This window comes from Lissotriton vulgaris, chromosome 11, assembly GCF_964263255.1.
Source record: "Lissotriton vulgaris chromosome 11, aLisVul1.2, whole genome shotgun sequence".
Classification (NCBI taxonomy): Eukaryota; Metazoa; Chordata; class Amphibia; order Caudata; family Salamandridae; genus Lissotriton; species Lissotriton vulgaris.
In genome coordinates, this window is record NC_141699.1 from 1002855941 (window position 1) to 1002882145 (window position 26205).

Here is a 26205-nt window from a genome sequence, read left to right on the forward strand (position 1 = left end):
ACAGGAAGCTGTCCCTTCCTGCACATAAATAATCTATAATGGATATTTGTTACTTCTATGTGTGCTGCATTCTACAGCACACATAGAAGTAGCAAATCATCATTATTTATTGATTTTTTATGCGCAGGAAGGGACACCTTCATGCACATAAATAATCATTGATGGCCTTTTGATCTTTTTATGTGTGCTGCAGAATGTAGAACACAGAAAAAGGAAAACTGAAGAGACATAAAAGCATTTATTCTCGTGCACCATTCTAATGCATGCTCTTGCATAGCGTTAGATTTTGTCGCTGCCACAGATTTGCACCTCATTGTAAATCTGGGGCAGCGTCAAAAAGCAATGGGTGTTGTGGTGGAACGACCACCCCAACACCCATTGCATGCCCCTTTGCCACAGAAGACTGCAGCGGAAAGGGGCATATTTACAAGGTGGCATTAAGTCACGCTAAGTGGCTTAGCGGCACCTTTTAAACATTGAAAATGCGCTACACCACTGGACCATCAAAACAAGTGATGCTCTGATAGCGATAGTATGCACCTTAGTGTCGCTTCCATCCATTTCAGAGTTTTAAGGACCAGATGAAGAGTGGAGTGGCGACAAGAATCTCAAAAACTAAAACATTCAAAATAACCAAGCTCATAACACATTTTTTAATCAAACACCTGGCAGTACTGCATCAATGAAGGTACTTGACTACACATAACAATTGCAAAACTCTTCCCAGTTCACATTATAAGAGCGCTAATGAAAGTGTTCTTGCCCAACATTGGGACTACTTTAAAAGGCAAGGCAATGAGCTAGGTGTGTACCATCTAAATAGGGGCTGATAGGCGAACAGAAAAGAACAGTTCTCTTTGCCCAGTTGTATATCTCTACCAATCACCGACAATAAACATTCTAGAATGTCTCTTTGTTCCATTAGGTCAGCTCGGGTTTTGACATCAGTTTTGACATATTTCAATGGATTGTGCGGGAAAAATGTAGATTTTCATAGTAATTAATGAAGGGAAGACTTAATTTTATTAAAGATGGAGGCGAGTATTATATTTTCTAATCTTGCATAAATTTAATAGCAGTAGTAAAGATAAACACAAACTACATATCCCAAAATGCCGAACGACAAGATGGCGAATGAAAGATTAAAGTGTCATTGTAACATTAACCAATCACGTGAATGGTCCAAGTATAACGTCCAAATTGACTGCGATCAGCCCTCTTGTCTTGGGCGAGAAACTAGATAGGACCAGAAAATAAAGGGAAAATGAAAAGAACAATTAGACTAACTAAAGTCTACATAGCGAGGTTCTGTCAAAGATCTATAAACAGACCCACATCCATGAGGTAATAAAGAAGGCAAATAAAACGTAGAGACGTCACTTGGCTGAAGACCATGTTTAGGAGGAAGAAGGTGGCAACGCTGCAGCTGCTGACAGGGGGGGGGGAGAAAAAACATATTTTAAAGAGCTGAGGTCGGATAATACCTGCCTATGTGTCTTTAATCAAATTAAGACTTTTACGTTGGTGCGCAGGAGCGCCTCTACCATTCACATCTCCATGGGGCACCAGCGTTCTAGTCACACAGGTAAGCAACGTGCCTCCATGCGACCTGCCAGACTTCACCACCAGGTAAGGGTGATCGCCGATACCGTAATGCCTACAGCCATGGGCCAGCAACTCCAGCGCACCCCCCCACTCCGGGTCACAGACCCAGGCCCAGCGAGGCGTCTGGGCCCCATGGACTGTCTGTGCTTTCAAGGTTTTGGCTGCCATGGTGTTGCAAGGAGGGCGCTATGAAAAGTGATGCATAACTGGGTTTTCCCAGCGATGCACCTCTTTTCATAAATGTAGCCCTGACTGCATTTGTTCTTCCCTTGCGACCCTGGCTGTTCATCCTGGCTGTTGGGGTGCTTGTTGATCTGTGCTGCACTTGGCTCTGGCTGATCCATTCTTCATTCCATTGTTTTTTTTTGTTTTTTTATTGCAGGTGGACTTATAAGCTTTTTTTGCCTCTAGAGGGGTAATATTTTATTTTCCTTGACACTAGTTTTAGCAGCAGTTTTCACCGCGGCTAACTGGTACTATCGCCATGTAGCGACGTATTGTAACAACATGGCTAACAGGGCGATAGTTTTTGGCAATAGGCCGCGTTAAGAAAACTGCTGCTAACTAACGCTGATGCTAGTTAGCAGCAGTTCTTCTAAAAATACCCCCCAGTTCCAGCAACCGGGAACCTCTTACTACTGCTGCCTTTCCTCTGCTCTTAGTCATGCAATCATCCCTCTCAGACAAGGAATTACCCATCAAAATAAAGCTCATCTGACTGCTCATTGTACCACTTTGCCCTCTGCAACACATATATTTGCACTCCCTGGCATGCCAAAGCCCCTGTGTGTCTTAGAACACTTTTCCTACTTTACCTATAGATTTTGCCCCATATGCCAACTCATCCTGACCTTCTGAGACCATTTACATAACTTACACTCACCCTTCCTCCCCTCTACTGTTAGAAATGGGGTTTCTGGTTGGCACCCACACCAGGCAGAACACACCACTCTAGTTAGGGTAAGCTAGATGCACAACTAAGATAACCTGTGTTCACCCTCTGGTAGCTTGGCAAAGAGCAGACAGGCCTATCAAAAGAGGCAATGTGTAAAGTATTTGAGCAACACATCCACATAGTAACACAATAAATACACCACAAAAATACCCTACACAGGTTTTTAAAAATAGGTTGTTATATTATAAACACATTAAGGCTAAAACAATAAAAATCCAATGTTTACTTTTTAAGACATGAGCGTTTTTAAAATATATGTAAATCACAGTGCTTAAAGAGATGATTGTTGCAAGAACATTTGCCTTTGGCAGTTTATAAATGGTCACTTCGACCGGGTTACAAGAGGTAGGATTCAAGCAATGGATAGCTATGGGGCTGCAACCGTGTCAGTAAATCAGTGCCCAGCAGTGACTAGTACGGAAAGCTTCTCGAACGGTCACTCAAGACTATTTCACGTAGGCAGTCTCAGCCACCTGCGAGAGATAGGGTTGTAAGGCTGCAGGGATCTCCCAGGTCCAACTATGCAGAGTACCTTCAGCGGGTGCTGTAGCAAGCAAGACGAGCTTGCAGCATTGGGGGCCTCATAGACAAGTCTTTTGATGTGGCCGTCTTCTTTCTTGGGCCAAATGCGGGGACGTGCTGAGCTGTTCTTGTACGGCGCTTCAGTGGGCACCCTTCTAGGCGGGGCACAACGTTGCCCGGCAACCCTTAGGGTCACGATGCGGCTTCCTTTAGTGCTGCGGTGTCTTCAGCAGAAGCAGGGTACTTGGTCTTTATTCACAGAAGCACTCGCTCTTTTCACAAGGCACACACTGATCCTTAGCAAGGCAGAAAGGCACTTAATATCTCTCCCAGCAGAGAGCTTATCATTGAACAGCGCAAACTAGCGATCCGGCACGGTCTGCTTCTGGTCAAAGTGTAGCTGCCAGACTCCCGAACGGCAGAGTCCCACAGCAGTGGTGAAGTCTTTGATGGCCCTGGGACTTCAGGAACAGAAGGCATGCCAGCAAGCCCTTGGAGATCACTTTGAGGGAAGGCAGAGTCCAGCTCTCCTTCAGCCGAGTCATAGCAGCAGGCAACATGGCGACAAGCAGAAAAGCAATCCAGTTTAGTCCTGTAAGCAGCACAACAGCCCTTCTGACAGAGGTTTAGTTCAAGATCCAGAAGTTTCTGATTTTAGGGTGTCAGAGGCCCTATGCTTATACCCTAAAGTGCCTTTGATGTAGGGGGTGACTTCAAAGGAGCTCTCTGAAGTGCACAAGGATCCCTTTCAACCCAGTCTTGTCAGCCAGGCTATCTGTGAGAGGTAGTCACTGCTTTGTGTGTGGACAGAACATCACCTATTTAGGTGTGCCAGCCCCTCCCATTCCTTTCTGCCCAGAACGACCCATCAGAATACAGATTAATGTGGATGAGTGCTCAGAATGCAGATGAGCCTCACCTTCATGTGTTTTTGGCTGTCTAGAGTGAATACACAAAGTGCAGTTGTCACCCAACCATGATGTTTGTTGGAGACAGACTCTCAGACACGTAGAGCAGTAAGTGCAGAGAAATGTCCACTTTCTAAAAGTGGCATTTCATAAACAGTATTGTTAAATCCAACTTCTCCAATAGGGAGGATTTACCATTACCATTCCAAGCATATGAAAGATGAAAAAGCTACTCCTATCTGATCAGGAATACAACATAAAAGTGTATTAAAGAATTCCCAATTCTAGACCATGAGAAAGTGAAAAATAAAATAGGCTAGTTGTCACTACCAGGACATGCAAAACATAAAGGGGCATGTCCTACATTTTACTCACATAACATCCTGCCCATAGGGTTACATAAGGCCTTCCTTAGGGGTGACATGTATGTAATAAAAGGGAAGTTCAAGGCTTGGCAAGTAGTTTTGAATACCAAGTCGAAGTGGCAGTAAAGTGCACACCCAGGCACTGCATTGGTAGACCTGAGACAGGTTTGAAAGGCTACATGTGTGGATGGCACAATTAGTGCTACTGGCCCACTCATAGCATTTGAAGTACAGTCACTGGGTTGATGGTATACGACTTTACAAGGGGCATACCAGTACATAAAATATGACAATCAGGTATACACCAATGTCATTATGTTTGGGGAGAAGCATGTGCATTCTAGCACTGGTTAGCAGTGGTAAAGTACTCAGAGTACTAAGGCCAACAAAAAAAATCAACAAACATGGGAGGCATAAGGCACAAAGTTGGGGGAAAGACCACCCTAAGGATGACAGGTTTAACACGTGCCCCCTCCAGCTAAAAGTGGGGAGATCTACCCAATTTCTAGGGGGTTCTCATTACTAAGGTGGAAAAACCTGTCCAGACCATCAGCATTGGCATGGTCTACTGCTGATCTGTAGTTCACCCTGAAGTCCACACCCTGTAGGGAAACGGACCACATCAACAATTTTGGAATCTCTCCTCTCATTTGCATGAGCCACCTGAGGAGCCTATGGTCTGTTTGGATCAGGAAGTAAGTGCCAAACAGGTATGACCTCAGCTTCTTCAGTGCCTATACCACAGCAAAAGCTTCTCTCTCAATAGCACTCAACCTCTGTTCCCGGTGTGTAACCTCCTGAGATGAAGTCTACAGGTTGGTATAGGCCCTTCTCATTAAGTTGGGATGGTACTGCCCCTTTGTCATACTCTGAGGCATCTGTCTGAATGATAACCTTCTAGGAGAAATCAGGGACCTTGACCACAGGAGCTGTCAGCTCAGTCAAGTGGTCAACCATGGTGCCATATCCCTTGAAACCCCACCTATAGTGTCCATTGAGGCCCAAGATTGCGCTGACCTCAGTCAGGGTTTTAGGGTCACCCAGGCCATGATGGTTTCTATCTTGGCCTGAATGGGTTGTACCTTTCTCCTGCTCACCAGGTGTCCCAAGTATACCCCAGACCCCTGCCCTATCTGGCATGTACTTGCCTTGTTAGTCAGGCCTGCCTGTTGCAGAGCTTGAAGCACTTCCTGGAGGTGGACAATGTGGTCCTTCCAGCTGCTAGTGAAGATAGTTATGTCATCCAGATAAGCAGAAGAGAAGGCCCTCATACCAGCAAGGCCCTGGTTCACCAGCCTCTGGAAGGTATCAGGGATGTTCTTTAATCCAATGGGCATCAACCTAAACTGGTAGTGGCCCTATGGAGTGGAGACGGCTGACCTCTCCGTTACTCCCTCAGTTAGGGTGATCTGCCAGTACCCTGCTGTAAGATCAAAGGTACTGAAATACTGGGCAGACCCTAACCAATCAAACAGCTCATCACCCTGGGGATAGGATGAACATCAGTCTTAGTCAAAGATCTTAGCTCTCTGTAATCCACACAGAACCTCAGTTCAGGTGTGGTGCCCGGTGGGGCAGCTTTTGCTACCAGAACCACAGCACTGGACCAGAGGCTAATGGAGGGTTCTATCACCCCAACTCTAGCATTTTAGACACTTCAGCCTTAATGCTGAACCTCACCTTATTTAACAACCTGTAAGATGTATTCTTAACAGAGAGGTTGTCACCTGTGTCATATGTGCACATAGGTAAGTAGTCCCAGGGATAAGGGAGAACTGCCCAAGTACTTGGCAGCACTCTGTTGTTCAAGAGTTAGGATGGGTAAAAGGAATACCTTTTCCACAGACCCATCCTTCTTCTTGGAGTCTAAGAGGTCAGGGAGAGGTTCACTCTCCTCTTCCACTTTGCCATCAGTAACCAAAAACATGGTGATCTCAGACCTCTCTAACTGGGGTTTGAGGTGAATTACATACAGCACCCTGTTTGGTTGCCTAGGCGTCTTGATGTCCACCAGGCATGTGACTTCATTATTTCTATCAATCACCTTATATGGCCCATTCCAGTAGTCCAGGAGGGCTCTCTGCTCTACTAGCTCCATCACCCATACTTGTTGACCAGGTTGAAATTTCACAGTGGTAGAACGTTTGTCATACCACTCCTTCATGAGTTCCTGGCTGGCTTCAAGGTTACTGGAAGCCTGCTCCCATAACTTTGTCATCTGGCTTCTGAAGGCTAGCACATAGCTCACTACATCCAGGGGTACCTTCCTGGGAGCTTGCTTCCAACCTTCTTTCACCAGATCCAGAGGTCCTCTGAATGGGTACCCATACAACAGTACAAAAGGACTGAAACCTTCTCCTCTCTGTGGTACCTCTCTGTAAGAACAACAGGCATGGTAAGAAGATATCAATAACACAATACAACCTCGGGTCTAAATTAGCACACAAATCATATATTGGAATATAAGTGTGATGGAAGTGCAATCTCTCTTAATCTCTCATCAATAACAAGGGGAATGATCCCTTAAGGATGAAAACTCTGTGGTTATTCTAACTAGATAAAGAAAAGCATCATCAACCACTGGAAGATACGAAATACTGGAAATGAGAGACTCCCTGTTCCTATGTTCGCATTTAAAAGAAGTGCTAACATTAGAGACAAACTTGTACATACTCGTCCAAGACAGAAGAAAACTGATGGACTAGTATCCTTATGGGATTTACCACCCGTGAGAGGACACTTTCCATGCGGGATGTGTGCTGTGTGCCCACAAACAGAAAAAACTACGGAAATTGACATAGGCACGGAGAGACCATGGTCATTAACCAAACATACGAATTGCAATAGTGAAAGACTTGTTTATTTGATTTGGTGCCCGTGCAAACTTCGTTGTGTTGGAATGACAACCTGCAAAAACAAGACAAGAATATCTGAACACAAAAGTACTGTTCGATGCAAAAAAAGATCAACTAAGTTAACAAATCACTTTCTAGATAAGAATCATTCGGTAACTGATCTCCACTGGGTAGTACTGGAACAACCATGGATACCAACTCATGTAATGGATATTCAAAAGTTTCTATTCCGATGAGAACAACAATGGGTTTTTAGATTAAAGAGTGCCATCAGTTGACTAAATGAGGAAATCCCCTGGTTGTCCATATAAAGACAAGCTCATGTTTCAATAACGTACATTGGTTATACTTGTTCTGTTGACAAAAAAACAAAATCCAAGATTCAGTTCTTCTTTCACACTACATCTCTGTACATCTCACAATGATTTTGCAAATGAAGGTGCTATTACTTTGATAAACACACATAAGCATGGTGTGATGGGCATAAAAGACTGACTAAATAAAATATGGTAGGGTATGGCTCATGTGGACTAAGTTGACTAGACTACCCATAAAAGCTATAAGAAGCGAGTATGCGCAGATATAGGATAGTGTTTTAAATACCAGATTGAATCCTTTGTAGATGAAGAACATAGCTGAAGATAAATTCCACTTGTTTTATGGTGTATTGTTTTCAATACACCGGTAATTTGACAAATAAAGTGCCCCTTTCTTTCTTTGTAATAACGTATACGCCACTTACTGAGAAAGGCCAGCATATGGATCACATTGAGAAAGACAGGTTGACATGATTAATACGTATAACGTTTTTTTGTTTTTTTTTGTTTTTGTTTTTGGTGTTCAAAACTGCTTTATTGCATGGTTCATACAGTACACTGCTTTATGCGCCTATAACCCTGAGGCCGGCAGCGTGTTATTCGTATCAGTAAAAAAGTTGTGGATGGTGTGACACAGCCTTTTGACCGGCATCCCGGAGGCCCGGTGGCGTACAATATTATCATCTAATAGGTGTCCTGTATCTAGTGCAAAAGATATACCTGAGAATTCGCTGCAGTAGAACAATTTTTTCAATTTTATCAGTTTCCAACATTAAACAAAACTGTGAGGCCTTGTAAACACACTTGGAGGTGGAGGTCCGAGTCAACAGAGTAGCTTATGTATCGATGATCTTTCATTATTACACATTTATATATTAGTAGTCATGGTGATATACATTCATCATGAGGATGAGCATCGTGTGTGGTGTCATGGAGTATCGTTGAGTGCGGAGATGCGGGTACATGGTGTAAGCAGAGCGGTGGAGCCATATAGTGGGCAAGGGTCCAGCGGAAATGTCTGGGAGTACAATGTCCATTGATAGTATGTGGAGGTGTTCTGTGCAAGGTAGTGATCCACAGCGTGATCTATGGGGTAGCGCACCGGGTACGTAGGAGGTGAAATGTGTATGTGCCGACAGGCATTGTGTCTTATCTCTGAGTGTTAGCAGTTTAGCTATTCGCTAGTATGTCCTCCCTCTGGAACATCGCTGTCATCTGCCTGGGCAAGTAGGTAGCCGACCAGAATACGTATAAAGTTGGTTCAAATTGGAACTTGAATATGTGATGGGTATACGCATGCGCGAGGAGAGGGATTGCATGTCTCTTTATGCGCATGCGCAAAAAGTCTATTCAGGCCTATTACATTCAGGCATTAGACAATGACACCAAGGGGTCCTTCACCATGTTAGGATTGTTTGGCTTTTGATACACTATTTAAGAAGAGCCTGCCTGTCCGGTTGGTACCTCCGGTGGCAGCTTTGTACCGTGACGGGGTACCGACGGACAGGTAAGGCCGGATTGAGACTGGTACAAGTGTGTTTGCTTTATTTTTGAGCGTTCATTGTGGTTAGTTATAGAATACGCTGCATGCTAATCTCACTTAGTAATGTGAGCTTATTTAAAAGAACAGCTGACACGTTTTTTCTAAAATGTGTTACAAACTAGTTTTATGAGAGGCGCGGGTCATCTACAACAACCCCCCTCTTTTTTACAAAAATGTGGTTTGCCTCACTATGAGTGTCGAGAAGCAATTAAACATCAAAATAATGCCACTCAAATGAGGTGTTTGTTATAATTAGGGTTGCGAGGTGCTTAGTCTGTCATAAATAATGCAAAAAGACAGCGACACCGCGAGGAACAACCGGTTGACTTCCCAATGGTTTTTAAACATCTGTTGGCAATACTGTTACCTGGGGAGCATAGTTGGTTTGTTTTCTTACACACTAAAATACATTTGAAGTCTTTTCTTTTGTACACAAAAAAATGTAAACCCCTTTTTTCTTCAATTTGGCTGGGCACAGTATATTGTTATGCACACACTTGAGTATTTATAATAAAGGTCCACCTATACAAAGGCTAGGTATGACACTCATTTTTGTCCCCTACAGAGCGGGCCCCCTTCCCTGAGCTGTTGCCAGGTAGAGGTGAGGTGATTTAGCCTACGTTTGAGGGTAAGTGTGACTTGTTTAATTATACCATTAATGGATACTAATAATACGGAATTTAGTAATGTGTTAGTAGCAGATACACAACTAAATGTGTGATGTTTTGTTTTTCTCTCTTTTTTGGCTTCTCTCAAATTTACAGATATTCCCAGTGATACCTGATATCATCGCGCAGGGTTACTGGTGTTTTATTATCTTTATATTGTATTCACTACAGCTTATGTAGCAGCAGCATTAGTATAAACATCCTTTTTTTGGTCCTGAAGAAAGCCAATGATACAAAATATTGATCGGATGGCTGAAACATGTTGACCTGAACCCTGAGTAGTTTTAAATCTATACTACTCATTGCACTGCTTTTTTAATCCTGGCAGTGAGAGCAAGCCAATAAAAATAGTTTTTTGCATCCATGAGGCAGTTTTAATCTCACTATTATAGTTTTTCTTTCCCCTTTGTTGCGCTGCACTCTTGCGACACCAAAATACTCACATATGGGATTTAGCATCTCAATCTGGATAGTAACTATCTTTTTGAAAACATCCCTGAGCTCCTTCCTCATAGTGAGGAAGTTGTAGCCCTCAGTAGGACTAGGTTTTCCTGCTGGAAGGAGGAACCCTTATGATGAAGCATGTCACTTTAGGTGAGTGAGGGTTTTCGTCCTTAAGGGATCATTCCCCTTGTTATTGATGAGAGATTAAGAGAGATTGCACTTCCATCACACTTATATTCCAATATATGATTTGTGTGCTAATGTTGACCTGAGGTTGTATTGTGTTATTGATTACGATTAGGGGAAATTCTCCTCGTTGGTCTCTAAAATAATTTTCCTTGGACCCTCCCCCACCTGGTTTGTTGTACATGGTAAGAAGATATCCCACTGTTTCCTCAGGGCTTCAGGAAGGCCTCTGATCATGTATTTCAGGGTCTTGTTTAACATCTCAACAAGCCCATTGGTTTGTGGATGGTAAGGGGTAGAGAACCTGTATGTTACTCTACATGCTTTCCACATTGACTGCATAAGAGTAGACTGAAACTTTGTGCCCTTGTCAGACACAACTTCCTTGGGGAAACCCACCCAGGTAAAAATTCCCATCATGGCCCTTGCCACTGCAGATGCAGTATTAGTCATCAGAATGATTGCCTCTAGGTACCTAATTTATAAGAACAGAGGTCCTAAGCCTAGAACAATATTTCATACCAATGTTATATAGACCACAATAGGCTGCTATATACTTTTCCTTTGTCCAGCCGGGCAAGGGATTTATTTATAGAATGTAACAAGTGTTCAGAACTTGAAATGCATTTTCACAAAAAACATTTTTGTCTGCAGTAAAGCACAATCCTGTGCCGTACTTGAAAGTGAGAAGAGATAAAAGGAAAGGTATAATAGAATGAAAAGTTTACTTCAGGCAAGGAGAAGAGAGCAAACTGGGTACTGTTTTACATCAGAATTGACAGAGATTCCCAGAGTAGTACATACATACAATGATAAACACAAATTAACTGTATGTCTACTAAAGAAAGACTTCTATGAATTTCGGCCTTTGCGAATGCGAATTTGCTTCATACATATGGCCCTTTGTGAATAAGGAGGAAGAAATTGATAGGGCGGAGACGCCAGTAGCTGATGAGGACACCACAGATACGGAGTCCCTCCCTGGGTCCAGTCCCGGGGGCACTGCCCCAATCCTTTCCCTGTCCCCAGAAGAGTGGGTAGATAGGAGGGAAGAAAGGGAACATCAGCTGGCGCTGGAGAAGCTCAGGCATGCCAAGGAGTTAGAGCAGCTGAGGGTGGAAGAGAAGAGGCTAGAGACGGAGAAGGTCCTAGCGCAGGAGAGGATGGCGGAGGCGGAGAGGGCCTCTGCCAGGGAGAGAGTAGCTCAGGTGGGTAGGTTGTCCCTTGAGAGTGGTTTTTGTGGTCTGGATTCACAAGTGAGGGTGGGATCCAGTGGTGGCAGCGAGAGTGGTTCCAGCGCAGGGAGTCCCACTCTCAGAGCCCAGGAGACGGTGCCTGATTGCCAGGAAGAGGGGGATGGGTTAGTGTTCAGGGGCCGGGGAAAACTGTCCCACCAGTCCTGGGAGGAGTTTGCGGAGGAGTGTTGGACTGCATTGGAGGATTGGGTTGTGAGTTGAGTAGTGGAGGATTGGGATGGGCTGTGCCATGCAGTTATCAGGGAGCACATGGTAAGGAGTTGTTTCCCAAAGCTGCGTCACCACTTGTTGCAGTGTGGGTTCTCAGACCCCAGGGAACTTGCACGGGAGGCAGACCTTTGGGTAAGTGCCAGAGAGTCTGAGAGGGCATTGGGGAGTGTTCCTGAAGGGGGTGGTTCAGGGATCTTCCAACCCAGTGAGGCGGGAGAGGTGAGGAATAGCCCAGCTAGGTCCCAGGATAGTGAGAGGGTTGTAGGGCCTCACATCCTATCTACAGGAAGGAGTGAGAAGGGGAGATGTCCGAAGGTGCCCCAACCACAGTCACAGGGCCTGGAGAGTTTCATAAGGGAACCCCAGGTTCGGAGCCTATGCTGTCCTGATGTGCCTTCCAGTGAAAGGGATCCCCTCATGCCATGAGAACCCAGAGCATCTGTAATCGGAGCTCCAGAGGTTCGGGGGTCTGTCCAGTCACAGGGTTTAGATCCTGGGCTGGGGTTCCAGGTTCAGGGGTTGCCTGACCTGGAGGGTGGCAAATGCAAAACAACAGTTGATGGACAGAATGCAGACCAATGTCATACATTCACCCCAGTACAGAGATCTGGGCCTAAATCCATTGTTGTTTGCACTTCACACCACCCCAGTTCAGACATGGCCATATGCAAATCAGCCTTGACCCTGTGCCTCATGGGAACAGTCCAGCCCGAACTGCCAAGCCATGTCTTTCCTGGACCGGAATCAAGCATCCTAGGACCAGTTTCTGGCTATCAGCCGTCATCAGCCAGGATAGCTTGACTCCAGTGGTGTGGAGAGCATGGGAATCACGTCTGAGCATACCCACCCCACTCGGGGTGACAACTGCAAAACAACAGTTGATGGACAGAATGCAGAACAATGTCATACATTCACTCCAGTACAGAGATCCGGGCCTAAATCCATCGTTTTTTTGCATTCCACACCACCCCAGTTCAGACATGTCCATATGCAAATCAGCCTTGACCCTGTGCCTCATGGGAACAGTCCAGCCCGAACTGCCAAGCTATGTCTTTCCTGGACCGGAATCAAGCATCCTAGGACCGGTTTCTGGCTATCAGCCGTCATCACCCAGGATAGCTTGACTCCAGTGGTGTAGAGAGGTGACCTGGAGGGTGGGACACCTGTAATCAAGTTCCCTACCGATTTGACTTCCAGGGGTACTACTCCAGGTGGGAGGGTGTGGAACTCTGGAAGGGGGTGCAGAGGGAGGAAGGTTTCTCCTCTGGCCCGGCTCAGCCACAGGGCATAGATCCTGGGTTGGGAGGCCATGGACAGGGGTTGCCTGACCTGGCGGGTAGGACATCTGTAAACAGTGTCCCCCCGGGTTTGACTCTCAGGGGTACTTCTCCAGGTAGGAGGGTGCAGAACTCTGGGAGGGGGTGCAGGGGAGGGAGGACTCGCCCCAGTCACCAGTTCAACCTAAGTGTTTAGACTCTAGGTTGGGGAGAGAGTGGTGTCCTGAGTGTGTCCCGCGTAGGAGGAGAGGGCGGAACCCCAGAAGGAGAGGAAGGGGGAGGAGAGCCTCGTCCCTGAGTGCTGGTCAGCCTGAGGGTGAAGACCCCAGGTGGGAGGACCAGTGGCAGTTTGGTAGGAGGAGAGTGGTGAGGGGGGTACTATGGGCCTGGGGCTAAAGCCTCTCATTCTGTGAGAGAACAAGGGCTAGAGACATCTGAACGGTCTAGAGGCCAGTCCTGGCCACATCCTGCTAGAGAGCTTCAGTGGGGTGGTTTGGTTGGTGAAGGGAGTGTTGAGCGAGGGACCCATCGGGTTCAAGAGTGGAGAAGAAACTGCAGGTGCTCCTGTAGTTGCGGGCCTGCATCCACCTTTTTCCGCCCCAAGCAGGGAAGCCCATCAAGGCAATGATTGGTCTACCCTGGCTTTTGGCTGGGGGGGAGTTGTGTTGGACTTGGCCCCTTTTCTCCAACATTTTTCGCTTTTCACCCCCCCTAATTTAGGATGTCTCCCCCATGGTAAAGATTACTGTATAGGCCATGGGGGGTATGAGATGCCCTGTTAAACGTGATAATGTGATGCAATGGTGTGCACTTATTTCCCCCCCCCCCATTGTGTACATGTACCCTGGTGAAATGTTGCATTTAAAATGGATGCCATGGCTGTGCGTAGTGCCACCTGACTGCAGTAGGTTAGCGGTCTAGATGTTAGGTACCTAGCCATCTCTGCTTTTGGAGGGGAAGCCTGGCACCCAGGGTGCTCTACTCCTCCCCCTGAGCCAGTTTGAGCAAGTTTGCCAGAGAATTCCAGAAGCTTCTGGCACTGCCTGGAAGGTGGGGTGAGGGGGATATAAATAAGGGGGCTGTGCCACCATGTGTTGTAACTGAGCTTGGACAGGAAAATGAGGGGACCTGCTGCCAGGGTATACCGCCACTTGGGCCAGTGTGCTGGACCCTGCACCCATCTAGAACCCCTCTACTGTCCCCAGGGCTAGAGGAAGCCCCACTGCAGGAGTTCAGGCTGTTCTGTAGGAGGAGGGCCACGCTACAGTGGAGGATGGTGAAAACCTACCACCCTGTTTTGATGAGTTCCCACTAACTGCTGACCTCGCCCAGTAGTGCCTGCTGCTCTGTCCCCCGGCCCCGTGAAGAAGGAGGGCCCCCCTAGGTCCCTGAGGCTGATGGGACCTAGTGCCATGTAAGTGCTGCACCTTAAAGCACCTCGAAGGGAAGGAGCGCCTTGGACTGGATCCCCCAGGAGGTCAGGAGCGTTACCCTGTGGCCCCCGGGGCTTGCTGCTGGGACAGTCTGCCCACTAAGTGCCACAACCCTAAAGCCTGTGTCTAGAAGAAGCGCCGTGTGCCTGGAAGCACTGTGCCTAGAAGAAGCGCTGTTTGTCAGGGCTGGGGAAGAAGCTGTCAAGCGCTATACTGCCTGGGACTTCAAGGAGCGCTGTGCCTGCAAAGCGCTATCTTTGCCCAGGACTTTCGTAGCCTGCTGTGCCCTGCATTATGGCCATCAAAGCGCTGCATGTATACCCTGCAGTGATCCCGGTATTACCGTCAGCCTCACAGCTGGAAGAGGCTGCCTTTGTGCCCCTCGTGGTGTTAAGTTAAGCGCTGTGCCTTCTAAGCGCTGTGTCTTCCCAAAGCGCTGTGCCCGAATTGCGCTGCCTGCCCGACTCACCACCGCAGCCCGGGGCTCATCGGTGTGCCCTATGAAGAGCTGCTCCATCACTGGAACTGCCCCCGTGCCTCCTGAGCGCTGTGCCTAGAAGCGCTGACTGCCCTTTGCTGGCTGGGAGGAATCTGGGGCCTGTTGTTACCTCCACGGCCCCGGCGCTTGGGTGGAGAGGTCCCCGCTGTGAGGGGCATCGTTGCGGCGGCCCCCGGAGCCAGGAGAGGGCCACCGGAGTAAAGAGTGGGCCGCGCTGGGCCCTGAAGCCACCACCCGAATCATGTGGCTGGGGTGCTGGTGACGTCACCGGCCGCGCCCCTCAGCCCCCGCACAAAGATTGGTGGCTGACACCGCGCCCACCGTCTTGCCGCGCACCTATTGGTTGTGGTGCCTGTGCCCCCTGGAATCAGCACAGAGATTGGGCAAGGCGGGAGTTAACCCCCCGGAAGTCCAGCCCCACGAAGGCGGGAGCAGGAAGAAGCCGAGGAAGCACCGTTTGCGGCAGGGGACTGCAGGTCGCTGCTCCGCACTGGGCCATCATTGGAGAGGAGGCAGGCCCCCTGTGGCTACCAGGAGGGCGAGCTAAGCCCCAGAGGCCGGTCCACTCGAGGCACAGGATCGGTGCCTGAGGACCCGCCCGGGGAAGACTGAGGAGGCAGAAGAAGAGCCCCGGAACAGCCGGTGAGTGGAGCTGTGAGGTGGACTGCCTGAGACCCAAGAGAAGCCCCGTGTGCCTACCAGGAAGTAAAGAAGACCTGGAGGAGCCCGGTGAGTGGGGTTCAGCTGAATGAAAGTTGGGGGGGGTGTCGGGGCACAGGGTCGGTGTAATAACTTGTTATATTTGAGTTCTGACATTACAACGCCTTCTGCCAGAGCCAGCAGGCAGGGGATTGGCAGGTCAGGAAGCATAATAAAAGCAGCTGTTTAAACCCTTGCATGCTCATGACGAGTTCAGCTCGTCATGAGCTACAGTGCTCCGGTGCCCATGACGAGCTGAGCTCGTCATGGCCATTAGAACGCTCGCACGCTGGGATAATTCCCCTGCCGTGCTGAAAATTCTATTGAAACGGGTGTGGCCTTGACGAGCTGAGCTCGTCATGAGCACAGGAGCACTGTAGCTCATGACGAGCTGAGCTCGTCATGAGCACGAGGGCGCTGTGCGCGCCCCCCGCCCCCCAGCACAGCAGGAAAATTACCCCAGCAGCCAAGGGGTTAAGGAACAAAACAAAATATTGCTTTTCTTTCATCTGCTCTGTTATTCTAGCTGAATAGTGACAAACAGAAAGAAGAAATGTATGGCAATATATTTCTTTTTTGCACTCCTTAGGTAGTCACAGAAAGGTTTGAATCTTTCTGCATGTTTCTACACATTCTGAAATACTGTGCCTTTTTAAAAAAGAAAACTGGTTTGTATTAAATTGATTCTGCTATCTTTTTGTAACAATTATTTAACAGTTTTATTGTGTGTTTAGTTTTGCACTAGAGATTCTACTTTACTTCTGCATGTTTGCAAACATGCACTCTCATTCATATAAAAGAGCTACACCCCAAGGATTTAAGTGATTTGAGGGAACTCTGATGGTGTGACAATGTATTATAAGGAATAATGTACCCCCTGCTGTACACGGTAAGGATATTGCAAGTCACCTTGGTTTTCCATAACTATATAAAACAACTTGACCTTTGGCCTCGTTCCGGCATATGATCATGGAACTCCACAGTCACTTGCAGTATCCTTATCATGTTCACAGGGGATACTTTATCCCAAATATCCTTTCAGAGGTGACATACAAATATTCCCATCATTCATTCCACTAGTGGAGGCACAAGTAAACCTCTACCTCAAAGGAATTTAAATTGGATAGTACTACCATATGTCATTCTGAACCTATTCAAAACCAACATTTTTTTCTTTCCTCTTCCACTACCCTGACCTCCATCTCTAGCCCTACCATCTTTCGTCCCAACATTATTCACTCATTTCCATCATCTTATAAATTGTGCATCCACTCAACTCTTTGTTGACAACTATCACAACAACCACAGCATGCATCCACATTTTCATGAGACATATTACCAGATGCATACATTTTACCTACATCGATCCACCCAAGATTCTCCCACAAATACTCATATGGATAGTTTATTTTATGTAGTTTGTAGAGCGCACAGCTACCCCTGAAGGGGTGTCCCGGCGCTAGAACCTGAACCTCCAAAGGAGAGGAGAGGAGCAAGAAGGGAAATCAGCGGAGTAAATCATAGTTCACTTGACAACAGAAAAGCCGTCACACATTCTTCACACTGTGGGTTCAAATCGATCTGCAGCCAATTTCATTCCTGCCTCTCATGCACTTATTCTCTTTGCTATCAAGTTTACTCCAAACTCAACACTGCCTCAGCAGCCCCAAACCATCCAGTGCTAGGTTCCAGTTCAGATCTTTTTCACTGTTGACCTCACAACACTGTGAGGCCCACCAAGCACCCACCCCATGTGAACCCTGACACCTCTTTCATTTCCCTTCCTTTTTTATGTTTCCCTGAACCCTACTGTTTTATTTGAGTTGTTTTTGATATTCTCCTCCCCTTTTCTCTATTCCTCGCAGGTCTAGACAAGATCCCAGTGATTTTTTCTACCTTACTGTCTTTTTTCTTACTGCTTGATATTCCCCTTGTTCCTCCTCCTGCTTTTTCTTGGTTTTCTATTTTTTTTATAGCCAAAGTTTAGGCTATTGAAATGTTTTAAGACGTAGCACTTAGACGTTTTAAAATTAAAAATGTTACTTTCGAAATATTGAGGTAACACTGCTTTACTGCTCGAGATCTCAATTCCCAATCACTGGCTGTACCTACTGTTCCGTTTTGTCATTGCATATCTGTATTTCTGCCAATGGTAAAATGAGAAGAAGCTACTTTTGACATCACACTGGTGTTACACTAAAGTCCTAACCTTATCTCCTGTTCACTTTCTGACCTATTTGTTGACTCTGACTCATATGCTAACAAAAATCTTTCTTTTCTTTGCAAGATGCTTCTGAGTTTCCTGCTTCCACTTGTTCTCCTGTTCCAGACATGCAATGGAACATTAACCTGCATGAATGAATATGATTGCCCAAAAGACAACCAGGAAGTATATTCAAAAAAAGATATCACAGAGATTCCCAAGTCCACAAATCCAAATGTTACTGAAATGTTCTTTGTGTATACAGGAATCTCAGATATCAAAAAAGGAGCCTTCGTGAACATGCCACAATTGCAGCGACTAAGTTTTCTGGGAAACCAAATAACAAAAATTGACATTGGTGCATTCAACAATTTGATAAATCTTCACGAACTTGAAATATCAGGAGACCAAGATCTAGAAGAAGTTAAGCCGGGAGTCTTCACAGGCCTAGAAAAGATAAAAAAGCTGATCCTTAAAAATAACAAGATCAATTCATTAGAGAAAGAATTATTTGATGGTCTTGTGAACTTAGAAGAACTTTACTTAAATATGAATGAAATCCCTACCCTCCCAGATAGTATTTTTGACGCCCTTCTTAATTTAACTTTCTTACATTTAGCCAAAAATCAGATTACAGCCATTTCAAAGGAGCATTTCAGCAAACTCTATAATTTGAAAGTCCTAAGGTTGAATGAAAATAAGCTGAGCGATCTTCCGGATGGTGTCTTGGACAACCAGGGCAACCTAATAGAGCTCAACATCGCCAAAAATAAAATTAAGATATTGCCAAGTAGTCTGCTACCTAAACTGAAGAATCTGCAAAAGCTCTTCTTAGATGGTAACTTATTTGAGGAGCTCCCAAGTGAGGTATTCTTTGGTCTAAACAAAATCAAACAATTAAAGATCAATTCTAACCAGCTAAGAATTCTCCCCGATAACATGATAGACAGCATGCCTCATCTTTCTGAGCTGGATCTCAGTGAAAATAAGCTGACAACACTTCCAAGTGAGGTCTTCAAGAACCTTACATCTTTAGTAAAACTATCACTTTTTAGAAACCAAATAAAAGTCCTGCCTAAAAGAGCTTTCACTGGGCTGGCTAGCCTGACTGAATTAAACCTGGAAGTAAATCAACTAAAATCATTTGATGCTGACGTTTTTTCATTTCTTCCCAAGTTACAAAAACTTTACATTCGTAGAAATGAGTTGCAGAATATCCCATATGGCCTTCTTGAGCCCACGACAAAACTTTCTGCTATCTACCTTAGTGATAATCCTTGGTTATGTGACTGCCAACTACATTATCTATTCAACTGGATGAAGACATTTGCCAAGAAAGTGAAATTTGCAAATAATGTAGTGTGTGCAAATCCTGAACATCTTAAAGGGAAAACTGTCACATCATTAACAATAGACCAATTAATTTGTTTGACTACTTTACCAGTTCTGACAACGCTTGCAACTACAGTGCTAGCCACAACTGTCCGAGCACCTCTACAAATACACACAACAGAGAAAATGACCACTAAAACCACCAGCTACCCCTCAACAACTAAATTAATCACTACAATCCTTCCTTCTACTATCGGAAAAACAACATTGATGACTACTGAACCAAGCACAACTGCAATTCCAACAACAAACCAAATGGAAACGACATTAATTTCAACAAATCCTCACATCAGTACAATCCAACCAACAACAACAGAATCCACTACAATAGTAACTCCAGGCCCTCCTACAAGCACCCAAACTGTCATTCTGACAACCACACCAACTCCTCAAATCACCACAACATGGCTCCCAACAGTAGAAGTGACAACTCCAGTTAGACCTACCACCAGATCAGTCATTGCAATAATCATGCCAACTACTCAGATCGCAACAACTATACTTCAAACAACCAATCATGTAGCTACAACTGTTATGATTACAGCCCCACAAATATCTACAGCCATTATGCAAACAAGTCCTCACCTCACAACTATCATGCCTACAACCCTACAAATGGCTACAACAAAGATGCTAACAACCACGATAAGCCCGTTAACATCCTTGCCCACAACTTCTAACATTTGTGTGTCAACCACCCCACAAACAACTACACTGTTTTTCACTACCATTCGACAAACCACTGCAAACATTGTGGGAACACTACCTCACATGACTACAAGTACGTTATCCACTCTGATGCAAACTAGTACAATTGTTTTGTCAGAAACCACTAAAATAATGACAACTTTTTCACCAACAAAGCCTCTGCTTACCACAGCTGGATCGATGACTGTTTCTCAAAGCAGCATCCATGTCACATCACCAACACACCAAATCACCTCCATTATGACGACTAAAAGTGTTACTACTGTTCTGCAAACAATTCAGATGACTACTACCATTCTATCAACCCCACCTCAAATGACTTCAACAGAATTCGTTACCCCTGTCCATATTAGAATGGATAACTATGATGCACAATTTGAGACAACTGCAACATTACCCTGGACCAAGTCAACTTCAACATTCACCCAAGCAGCAGGATATGTATCAAGAATCACATCAGCTTTCATGGTAACGTCACCTTCGGATCCTCCTGCATTGTCAACTACTGCAAGAGAGACAGCAGGTGCCACTGAGATAAATGCTTATTTGGAGACATCCTTCAACACTCAGTCTCATGCAAGGACATTTCTTTTGGGTTCCAACCTTCACCATTGCCAAATATTTCTTATGTTATATCTGTCCATGCTGTTTGTGGAAATTGGCTGTGCTATGTTCTTATTGAATTTTGTGTACAAGCTTTACATTGCAGTTCAATTTAAAGAGATGCCTCTTGAATCAGTGCGATTGATCAGCATATATGAAAGAAGTTCCCAATGGATTTAATGGACAAAATTGATTTAACCTATACGGCAATTATGTCTTAATATCTCATAACTGTTTGCTTTTATTATAAAGAATAAGACTATACATGAAAACTCCATCAATAGACAATGTAAATATAGCCAGGGTTTGAGTGCTGCATAGGCAACAAGCCAATGCTTATATTTCTAAGGGAGTTATAATACCTAAAGAGTGAAACATTGAAAGTACTGGTTAAAGGGCTCTACATACCCTTCTTTTTTGTCAGAAGCAAGGTCCCCTTTTCATTCCAAATTACATTTTTAAATAAGTGCATTTTGTAAATGGACCACTACCGCTTTTCATTCCGCCTCATCTCCCCATGATAAAAGATCTTGTGTATTCTGATTTTATTTAGCTGGTGCAATATCTGTATAGAAAGGAAATTTCAGGTTATGCATATGTTATTTCTCCAGAGGCAGGATTTTGCGTGGAAATGGTGTTATTGTGCATGAGAAGTAAATGTAAAGGTTGTTTAAGAGTTCCTTGTCAGTTTCCATGACAATATAAAAGGGTGTATCACAAAAACTGTGAAAAGGCCAGCAGGGACACAGTCCAAAGTGGAGCACTGTCAAAGATGTGCCACAGAGTTGAAGAATCTACAGGGAGTAGAAGAAGAAAGTACCAATAACATAATAGTCAAAAAGAAAAGTCCACCAACCTAGGATAAATTAAAAACAAAAGAAAAGAAAGGTAATTTGTCAGACCACAATTTCGGTTTCATGTATCGCGTTTCATGGATGGAGTTTTGAATTTGCAGGTCAGCTGGCCTTTGTTGTTTTTGGTTGCTTTTGTATAGTTGCACCATGTTGATTTCTCCTTAAGCATTCATTACGAGTACCCTGGTGATGGTGTTACAGCAACCAGTAAACGTGGTTATCCTCTGAACTCACTGCTAGTTTCTGCACTGATGAATACCTACTACCAGGGCTTGAAAGCCACCTGCCAAAGGCTAGATAGGCCTGCAGGCACCCCTCTGAGAATCAGTGGGGGGGGGGGCACTCTCTGAGAGTAAGCCTGCACTAAGAAGTGTAGGTGTAAACTGGATCCGTTTGTGTCTGTGCCCCCAACTGCAGTGTAGCATACACTATACAGTGCAAAGACAACTGTGAATAAGATTTCTTTAACCGTCTCTTGACGACACTATATAATGAATATTGTCCCTTGATTTCTTGTGGGAAGACGAGAGGTGTGTCAGAGCATTCAGGATCGGAGAAAAAGAGAACCTTCTTCCACACAACCTAAAATAAAATACTTTTCTCTCCTAAAGATTTAGTCCATGCTCATTAGTACCCTTTCTTACGCACAAGCATCCAAGCAGAAACTGGTGTTTACTCTACACCCAAAGTTCAAGGGGATACTCTTTGGAATTCAAATTGACGGGTAGTCCCTAAGGGCCAAAACAAAAATGGCAACCCCATGGGCCTTATTTATGAGGCCTTGCGACAGTTTTGCGCTTCCATTGCGTCACTTTTTGTGATGCATCGGCGGCGTAAAGCATGCCTCCTGTTGCACTGTATTTACAAAGTGACGCATCTAAGCAGATGCGTCACTTTGTAAACCCCTGCGCTACATTATACCTGTGTCAGGTATAATGTATGCAGGGTGGGCGTTCCCACGTAAGCAAGCCTCGTAGAAATCTACCAGATTTCACTGCGCCACTTCTAGGGTGCAAATGCATCAATATCGTATGCCTGCCTCACAGCAGGCGTAAGACTGATGCAATCCCTTTCACATGGGGCTTGCCCCATGTGAAAGGACACATTGCTGGAGTTGCATCACTTTTGTGACACACTCCAGCAATGCGTTACTTTTGCGCCATATAGGTACTTCAGAAATACTAACGTATCTGTACCTCCTTGCGACATGATGCGTCATACAGGAAATATGACGCATCAATCATGTCGCAAGGAGGGCGCACTGAGAAGTGATGCATCGCTGCTTTCACGCAGCGATGCGTCACTTCTCATAAATGAGGCCCTTAACCTTTACAAAGGCATATCTTCCTTGACGTAAACATACATTATGTATTCCCTTCAAAACAGTTATAGTGACATTTTAGTTACAATGCAAAATAAAATAAAATAAAAAACATGACACTTCCCAGTTATGGTAAGCTGTGCAAGCCATAACTTGCCCCACCATTCGCTGTTCGTGACTTTACACAACACTGACGACATCTAAGCTTACACCATTGATTACATAATTACTGAGATCCCATTTGGCATCTGTGTTGACACCATTTTGGAAAGAATAGGCCATGGGTTCTGGGTGTGTCTAGAGGTCCCCCTGCTCTAATCCCCCACTGTTCCTGGCTGGTACATAGCTGGTTGTAAATATTTTATACAAAATACTAAGCCAGAAAACTGTGCCTCTAGTTTGACAATTTTCAACTCTAACTAACTTATTTGTGAATGAATATTGACTTTTGAATAATAATCATGGTAGTGTACCTAATTTCTTTATTTAAAAGGTTAGAGTGCAATGTGACTGATGAAGGATGAATGCCCTCTAAAATCTAGCTGAGTGTAAAAGACTGTCATAAACTCAAGAAGCATAGAAGGATACCAACATGTCTCTTTTGTTTAAGAAAGGTCAATGTTCCCGTGTACTCTAAGCTCCCATGGTGAAGTTGAGGCCCCCATACTGGACCTGACAATAATTAACTGAGAGTGCTCTCCTAGGCAAAATCTCTGTAAGCCTGTAATATGGAGTCTAGATCACCATGTTGGGGAATATATTGATTTCTATTACAGTTGCTGTTCTTTGTTTGACTCTCCTTATAAGTAAGTGGGGCTTGATTTGGTTTTGTTTCTTTTTGTGATAGACATACAGATGGATGCATTAAGCTGCTGTGAGCAAGTGAGGGTATGTGGCCAGTACCTTCTTTAATCATTGGGATGGGCCCATTTGATTGGCTACTCCAGGTAGGAGGAGGGTCTTGGCTGGTCAACATCTTCGGGATGGGAAGAGGCGGGCCATTGTATTTTCATTTGGTACTGTTGTAGCCAAACTTCTTTTTAGCTCTGGGATTTAGGAGGAGCTTGCTCATTTGGGGGCAGATTTATGTTAACTGGCGCATCCCCAGGGATGCGCCAGTTAACATGCGCCACAGCTCCGCCAGCCATGGTGCGCCGCATTTATAATGCGGCGCACCATGGTGCAAAAACGGCACAGATGCGTGACGCATCTGTGCCGGAAATGTGTCGCATTGCTGGAGTTGCGTCGCAAGCACGACGCAGCTCCAGCAAGGCTCAGGGGTGCCCCATTTTAACAATGCTGCGTCAAGACCTACGCCTGCTTCAAGCAGGCGCAGGCTTTTGACGCAGCATTGGCTGAAAAGTGACTGAGTGAAATCTCATAGATTTCATTCAGCCACTTTTGCGAGGCGCACCTGCCCCGGAACGCCCACCCTGCGCCGGAACGCCCATAAGCGGCGCAGTGCTTTACAACGTGACGCATCTGCCTAGATGCGTCACGTTGTAAATGGTTCGTAGGGATGCGCCACGTTTACGCCGCCTTGCGTGACGCAACAGCGGCGTAAACGTGGCGCATTGGATTTTACACTCTAAACGCAGCCATTTATTTATGTTTGCATCAGCCTGCTAGAGTTGCTTGGCTGTTTCCATTGCTGTCCCCGCAGGGAGCTGTTTAGAAATTCTTTGACAAGGATGTTGGCAGCAGTAAAAGAAGACAGTTCAAACAGAGGGGCATATGTTCAAGCCCCTATCGCCAAGGGAACGCCACTTTTTGTGACGTTCCTGTGGCGAGAGGGGCCTTGCCTTATGTACAAGGCAGCGTTAAGCCACTTAACGAGGCTTAACGCTGCCTTGTACATAAGGCACCCTTTCACACTATGCTTAGGGTGAAAGGGGTGGGCAGTGGGTGTTGTGGTAGGCGTTCCACCGCAACACCAATTGTATTTGACATTGTCCCCTATGTACAAGGGTGGCGTACATAGGAGGCAGCGCCAAAATTAAGACCAGGAAAATCCTGGTCTTAAGTTGGCGAAACGAGGAGAAATGTATTATTTCTCCTTGTTTTTGATTTTTCCATGCAGCACACATGGAAAAAGTAAAATGCCATGGTTTGTTTATGTACAGGAAGGAAGGCAGCTGTAGTTTAAACTTGTTTAGGGTTTAGGTTTATCAGTAATTATTTCTTGAACTGTAATGATCATGAATTTATTAAACCATACATATATTCAATGTTTAGCATATGCAATATTTTTGTAGATCTTGAATATATTTGTCCGTGTTTAAACTTCTGCTTTTATATTTTAATTGTTTTTTTACACTTCAAAACAACCTAACAATGCAAATTTTGGGTTTCTATAACTCCAGTGTGTGTTGGTACATTTATTTTAAATGACAGAATAAAGTATATGTATATATTTTGTAAAAGGCTCTTTTTGAAGGTTATTCAAATTATTATTCAAATAGGTGTTTAATATTTAGTAAATCGTTGTACATTAACATTTAGAATAAATATGAACCGTTTTACTTTTAACATCGGTTTAGTTGGAGCTCTTTTTATTTCCATGTTGCATCCTATTTATTGTCTTTTAAAATTTCAGAATGAAATGTCTCTACCTATAAGCATTAGTGCATTTCTGGACCATTCTCGTCTGAAATAAACATGTTTTGATGAAAAAAATATTTTAATAAACATTGTATATCCATTGACTTTACCACTTGGTAATAGGATGATATTGCCAAGAATGTAAATTTAGCGGCATATTTATGGGGTTTTGGCACAGGACAACGCATCAAGTCACCTTGCTGTGCTGCCCTGCATCAAAGTGAAATGGCAGGATTGCTCTACATCTATGGCATACGACACATTCATTTATACAGTGCGTTCCTGCATTCCTATCCTTTCTCCCCTGCGCTGGGGCTGTTTCGCCAGCCTAGCACCAACGCAAGCACCCTTGCACCATGGTGTAAGGGCTCTTGAGGTGCGTGCAGGATTGCTTTTGTACAGAAAGAGGCCCCACCGGCACAAAACAATCCTAGGAGGTGTTTTCCTCTTTACATAGAAAGAGGAACAAATGAGGAAAAATACAGTTATTTCTCCTCGCAGCGACCCTCCAGGTTGAGGTGTAAGGTTTTGGCACATCCCAGGTTCACATGTTTTTGTAAATCTGAGAAAGTGTCAAAATCCATGGGTGTTGCGAAGAACCACGGAACGCCTCCCTAGTGCTAATGCAATGCAGAAATTAGCGATTCTTTGCCTTACTCCATATCTATGAGGCCATCATTCGATGCGGTCAAGATTCCAAACAGAATGTAAATGTGCATACAAAACATAACAAGGTGTAACACATTACTCTTGAAGAAGCATAATTTAAAGAATTAAACAA

At 44.9% G+C, this 26205-nt stretch overlaps 1 protein-coding gene across 1 annotated transcript in view; it reads left to right on the forward strand.

Moving 5' to 3' along the window:
* LOC147683913 (uncharacterized) overlaps positions 1 to 21130 on the forward strand; it is a 75723-nt gene extending 54593 nt beyond the window's left edge. Inside the window, exons 2-3 of the mRNA XM_086944292.1 lie at positions 9636 to 9698; positions 18030 to 21130. Of these exons, the coding sequence (XP_086800418.1) occupies positions 18030 to 20828 (2799 nt within the window). The 5' untranslated portion in view covers positions 9636 to 9698 and the 3' untranslated portion in view covers positions 20829 to 21130. The remainder of the gene's footprint in view (positions 1 to 9635; positions 9699 to 18029) is intronic.
* The last annotated feature ends 5075 nt before the right edge of the window (positions 21131 to 26205 follow it).